Below are 6,641 nucleotides of genomic sequence, written 5' to 3'. Positions count from 1 at the left end.
TACAGATTTAATCAACTTGATTACTTATTTTCTTCCTTTTTTTTAGTCCTGAAATACCAGCTTTATTACAATAGACTATCACAGAAATCCACAGTACATTTTTAATTGTTGCAGAGATATGTAAACTTGTTATTATTTATGCTGGTTTAGGTTTATCTTTAATTTTTTTTTAAACAGTATAAGGCAACAAAGAAGTTACAGATAATGCATTTCTCAGATGTTCAGCCTTGTACATTCCTATATAACAGGTTGTTGAGGCTCTTCAGGTCGATAAAGTAATACAGCCATGGTATATTCTTGAAATTTGCTTTTACATCCCACATTGCTTGAAAAAGACATTCTGATGACACTTCAGACCCAGTTGAAGCTGTGGCTAACAGGTAATGGAATGGTAACAAAACTTTTTTTTTTTTTAAAAGTGATAACTGTGATTAAATATGAAGGCTGGCAAGCAGTTTGTGACCATTCTTGTGCATACACCTCAATTACCCGTGATGTGGGCTACCTTCATTCCTGAGACCAGTTCTATAGAGGCTGTGCTAGAACACGCATTTCCACTGGTATGGAATACAGCTGTTCTGTTTCCTAAATTAAATTCAATACATGAAAGTAGTTCCAACTGTGGGGAGAGGAAGCTGTTACAAGAGGAGGCTCAGGGAGCAGCAGCAGCTCTCTAAGAGCCTTGAGGTCTGCAAGAGCAACTAGTTCCCCTCCAGCATAGGCAGCTGCTAGGCAGGAAAGAGGTGCCACAGCCTGTTTTCCTCTTCCTACACATGCAGTTCTGCCATCATCCCCAAGGCAGAGTGCAGTTTCAAAGCTTCTCAGGGGAAGGTGGGCTGCTAGCTGGGCTGAGCCAAGCAACAGAGATACCCTCCCACTATTACCTTAAATTTAATGCTCTCAGGGGGAGTGCTCATTTTGGTCTACCATCAAATCTTCAAAGCTTCTTGTCCACATGGCTTTTTTGAGGAGGAACAGGGCATAAAGCTATGTCCATTTTCTGATCCAAGAAGAAGAGGTCTTTCAAGAGTAATAGGCTAAGTGAAAAGACTTACTAGAATTGGGGCTTGTTTGGTGCACAGATTTTTAAACACAGATCAAATGTCAAAACCTCTGGGCTTTAGTACTATTTACCAATCTGAAAACCTCCTTAGCAAGCAACAGCTGGAGGACTTGCTTCAGGAAGCACTTTTTTTTTCCTTCTTGTACTTCCTACTTTTTTTTCATATAGAAGTTCACTGTCTACGAAGAGTACCATCTTGCAACATGCAATCAATTCTTCAAGGGAAGAACACATAGGGCAAAGATAAAATTCAGGTTTGCTCACATAATGACTATTGCCTCTTTGCTTCCTCCAGTAGTGCCTGGAAACCCATTGTTTCCAAAGAGTTTCCATGGAGCAGCCTTTCCTGAGATTCCAAGTCCAATTCCTTCTCCTCCTCCCATTCATATAGCTGCATTCTTCAGTTAAAGGAAAATAAGATAAGAAATGGGGAAAAAACTTCAGCGTCTGCTTTCTTTTTCTTTCTTCCATCCCTTTCCTTAAATGTTTGTGTATGCATTTATCACAGTCTACATTGTCTTCTCAAATCACTTTTCATATTCACAAGATGGTCCTCACAATGCACAGGTTCCTGTTTCATTTCATTTGCTTCATTTTACCTCATGAGCCAAGAATACAAGTCATGGGAAACAGTTCTTACATTGTTCTTGACAGAAAAACAGGTTTCAGCATTTTTCATTAAGATATTTTATTCAATTTTACCCCTCTCTTAATCAGATATTTTAAGGAGCAACGTACAGTAAGTAGCAACTATTCACAGCAAATACCATGTCAGAGTCATGTAAGAAATTAAGTATTTTTTTTAAAAAATCACAAGTAAAGATCAAGTGAAATCTATAAATTGCATTATGTATTACAACTTGATGAAAATAAGCTCTGTTCAACCATGGTGTGAAGCAGACTTCAAAGACATGATTTATTTACACCATGGAGATATTTAGTGTTAACAATACCTTAAATTGGATTATTTAGGACAGCTCCTGTCCTAGTTAGAACAGCTGTCCTAGTTAGAACACAACTGTCCTAGTTAGAACAGCTGGGACCAGTTCATCACTGTATGGGTGTAACCCAAAACTGTGTATTCTATAGCCTTCCATGCCATTTCCCAGAAACTGTTATCAATAGACCATTGACACCATCTGCCCAGAGCAGGCCTGACTCCTCAGGCTATAAACGGGGTGTTAAGAGGCCTTCGAGATAGGAGTTGCTCTTGTCCTCACACCCATTAAGGAACCCCCCACCCTGAGGGAGGTACTGGGCATTCCCACCTGAACTGGAGTCTTGGGACTTTTTTAACCACTCATGGGATCCAGAGGAAGACTGCAGACCACCACTCTCAACCAGACTGCAACCACCACTCTCGACCGGGTTGCAATCACCACTCTTGACCAGACTGCAACAGCTCTCTCACCAACAGGTTTTTTCCCTCTCCTTTTACTTTGGACTCAGGGGGCCCAATGAACAGTACTCTGTTCATGCCCCAGGGTGCCGGGTTATACATTTGGGTTTTGTGGGTTAAAACCAACCGTTTGTCTGTATAATTGTATTTATTGTATTATTTTATTAAATTGTTATTCTGACTTATAATCTCTCCTTTGAGTTGAGTTCATTTCCCCTGCTGGTTTACCTTTAAACCAGCATGACAACTCTACAAAATACACATAGCATAGAGAACTACATGCTTGTTAAAGTGCTCAGTCCTTCCTGCTGAACTGGACCCATCCAACATTTGAGCTGCTTCTCATTAAGTGACCACTTAACCTTCTTTAAGGTAAAATACTCAAACTATTTTTACAATGTGTACATAAAGGTAATAATTTCAACTTCCCAAATTATCAGTGGTAATAGAGAATACAGTAAATTTTCAGCAAATTTCCAAGAGCAATGCCTTTTCTTCAGGAAAAGCAGGTAATCACTTCCTTGCGTGCAGAAATTCATAAAGGTCCAAAGATTCATTCTTCCTGTCATCAGAAAGAACTTATCACATCTTACTCATGCTGTCATATAGGCTGCTTCCAAACCTTCACCTCCATCAGACACTCAGAAGCTCATGAGGAAACAGAATTGGAGTACTTAAGATAAGTGCCTCAAAAAAACCCCCCATTTTACTATTCTAACATTTCAGTGTTTTTAACCTCACACAGCTTTTTGCAGGCCCAGCCATTTTTTAACTGCCACTGCCCAGCTATGTGCGAACTGTGGCAGCATTTCTACACAACAAAGTGCTTTCCTGGGCCCCTCATATTTTCCACTCTTTGTAATTCACACACACAAGAGCATCTATACTTCATGCCACATCTTCAGAGAAAAATGGTCCCTTTTCTTTCTCAGATAGAGCAGCTAGCTAACACAAGCAGAGGAAAATGGGATTCCCTCCCTTCTCCCAGGGACCTTTCTCCACCAAGCTCATAGAACAGACTAAATAACATATACCACCTTAAATAAAAAAAAAAAAAGTCTTACTTCCTTCAATGTGAGCCTGTGGGTTCTTATAGAGGTGTTCAATCCGGCCTGTATTAAAAGAACTAGACCGACGAACGATGCCATGCACCTGGGGATTGAACAAGTTAAGATGCAAAAGATAAGTGGGAAACATTAAGAGGAAAGTGTTTATCACCATCACTCAAAATATTCATATACACAGACCTAACCCTTATATCAGGTAATCAGAGGTTGTATCTATTCCTACAGGTGGGCAGCTATCCAAATAATAACATACTTGGAGATGCCGTCATATTTACTTGAGTACTCGAGTGGTTTCCCTTTCTCCCTTGCTGATACCACTCGCAGCCGGAGCATCACACACAGTACAGAAAACATTGAATTGCCCTAGAGCACCATCTCCTAGTGTGTGATACTTGATGTTATTACCAGCATTGGAGAAGAAATATGTGAATGCCAAGAAAAGCATTTCTCCCTGGTTGCAGTGAAGACTTTCTGGAGGCAGAGATGACTGGCATGGAAAAAGCAGCAGCAGGAGATGGGACTATGGAAAGGAGAGAGTGAGCAGAGAAGAGAGAAGGGAAGAAAAAGACAAGGGGAAAGAAGGAGCAACAGCTACAAGGCCCAAATATATTTTAGAAATCAGCTGTCATTCACTTCCTGGGGTGTTGGAAGAACAGCGAGAACAGTCAGCGCTGTTTTGTGGACCTCATGAGTCAGTGTTCTCCAGTGGGTTACACGACACACAGACAATCTGTGTGCCTGAGGCTGAAATCCAGCTTGGGAATTTCCTTTAAGCAGCCACGATAAATAAGTTGGTGGGAAAAAAAAGCCCCACTGGTTCTGACTAACACTAAAGAAAGATCATTTTTGTCTAATACATCAGAGAAATTCAAACACTGACCCTGTTTCCTTGTCTCCTGTAAGACAGGACCATGATGCCTGCTGCTAAAATTCATATTAGCTTAGGTTATCAGCTGCAGAAGTTGTGCTTGTACAAGTGAAACCAAGCTTAAGCATCTGACTGTCCTCCAACTCTCCCTGCCTTTTATTTCTGAAAGTGATCCCTTACACTTTGATGTATCCTACACTTGGTTTGGTCAGGCCATTGCTTTACTTTCTCACTTCCTGTTAACTTGTACCTGCAAGAACAGAGCAGCAGGAACAGGCAGTGTTTAGGGCTTTGGTTTGGTTTGGGGATTTTCATTTTACACATAACACAAGCTATGCTTATTGACACAGAAAACGTTCTTCATTCTATCGTAAGTCAAAAATTTAAATTAATAGAAAAGTGCACACAACTGCAGATTGAGACCAGTTTGCTGCTTTAAGAATGACATTTTTTGTGTCAAAATCTCTAAAAACAGCTCAATAGTCATCTTTACAACTTCAAGTCAAATTTATGATGCCAATTTCCTTGCATAAAATCTCCTGTGTGCCCCATCACACAGGACACTCACAACATACCATGTTCTACAATTCAAATATTTGCACTTTGAGGATCAATGAGGCACTGAGAAACATGCCCCGTAAAAGAAATTTTCATCAAATAATAAATTTATGAAGATAAATTTTCAAAGATATGTAGTCAAAAGCCATATCAAAATAATTAGTTATAGAATGTGTGGATAATTTATAGGGACATCAGGTTTACAGAGAAACACTATCTAAAAAAAAAGACACTTCCATAATAACTTCATTTTACAAAAGATGCTGGAAATATTTTGAGTACTCAAATTAACTAAGTTTGCTGAGTAAAATGTCAGACTTCACAGTTTTAAACCAACAAATTATTCTAAAGGAAGCTAACTGAGGTGCTCTACAAGAGGGGAGGTTTAGACTGAATATTAGGAAAAAATTTCTTCATGCAAAGGGTTGCCAAACACTGGAACAGGCTGCCCAGAGAAGCGGGTGAGTCACCAACCCTGGAGGTACTTCATAGACATGTAGATCTTGCATTTAGGGACATGGTTTGGTGATGGACTTGGCTGTGTTGCATTAACAGTTGGACTGGATGATCTCAGAGGTCTTTTCCAACCTAAATGATGCTGTGATTTTTCTAGCAAAATTAAAGATTTTGGCTTAAGGTTCTGATGAGGGACTTTTTGAGCACTCAATTATCTATCTCTGAATGAAATCATGCTAAAATTCAAGGTCATGTGAACGATTAATCAGTAAGTCAAATCTTGCCAGCTCAAAGCTTGATGAAAGATTGGGCTTGCAAGAGCTTTGTGTCAGCTGAATGACTGTGATTCCATCATTTGACCAATGAGATGTGCTAAATGCAATCATCCCAGGACTTCAAAAGTTTCAGCAAACAGACAAACCCAGAGAGCCTGTTGCATCCAGCAATAACAAGAAAGCATGTGAACTCTGCTTTTTTTTCTTTTCTTTTTTTTTTTTTCTCCCACTCCTTTTTCTGGTATGCACATACAAGAGCAGGAAAACCTGTCAAATGCTTAATCCATGACAGCAGTGTAATTGTAAAAAAACTGATGAAAGGTACCTTTGTCTGCATGGGACAGGTGAAACGAAAACTCTGTGACAAGCCACAGTGTGTGCAAACTGGTTAATCTGGTTAAGAATGTAAGATCAGTGGATTTTTCCCAACAGGCCCAGATCTTTAAATAGATTGAAATTAAAAAACAAAACAAAACAAGTTAAATGAAGCATCTTGGTTAGGGAGGCAATCAGTTATCACCTGTGCTCTTGTGTTCAGTTATTCAGAAGAAAAGATGTCTAACTGGGAACACAGGAAAGAATTCCAAGTGACAGAGAGTTTAGGAAAAGAAGAAAAAATCTCTACCCAAATACAGTAACCTTTCTACTGTGGAAAGGGTTATATTTCATTTTATTTGCTGTTGGCAGTTCCCAGCTTCATTGTGGACTAGGAGAGAGTATGTGCTTTTGCCTTCGAAGGAGCAGAAGCAACCTTGTTTCACACCATTCTTTATTAGAAAGGGCTCAGAAAGTGCATTGCCATATCTGACTTGGCCGTGTTGATCCTCATGGAGTGAGATGATCATTTTAAGGAACTTGGGGGGACAACCTAAACGTTCCAAAATCTGCCATAGACCTTTTCTGCTCACAGTATCGAAAGCCTTGGTGAGGTCAACAAAGGTTACTTGGAGACCTT

At 39.7% G+C, this 6,641-nt stretch overlaps 1 protein-coding gene across 2 annotated transcripts in view; it reads right to left on the bottom strand.

Annotated features, from left to right (window-relative positions):
- GMDS (GDP-mannose 4,6-dehydratase) overlaps positions 1-6,641 on the bottom strand; it is a 418,974-nt gene that overhangs the window by 346,234 nt on the left and 66,099 nt on the right. For both annotated transcript variants that reach the window (XR_001877006.1, XM_017828779.1), the window contains exon 3: positions 3,527-3,614. Coding sequence is in view for 1 of the 2 variants with exons in the window: in XM_017828779.1 (XP_017684268.1) it covers positions 3,527-3,614 (88 nt within the window). In the remaining variant the exon portion in view is untranslated. The remainder of the gene's footprint in view (positions 1-3,526; positions 3,615-6,641) is intronic.

This window comes from Lepidothrix coronata, unplaced genomic scaffold (genome assembly GCF_001604755.1).
Source record: "Lepidothrix coronata isolate B3197 unplaced genomic scaffold, Lepidothrix_coronata-1.0 Scaffold152, whole genome shotgun sequence".
NCBI classification, from domain to species: domain Eukaryota; kingdom Metazoa; phylum Chordata; class Aves; order Passeriformes; family Pipridae; genus Lepidothrix; species Lepidothrix coronata.
The sequence above is the reverse complement of the archived record's forward strand: the minus strand, read 5'-3'. Positions and strand labels throughout refer to the sequence as shown.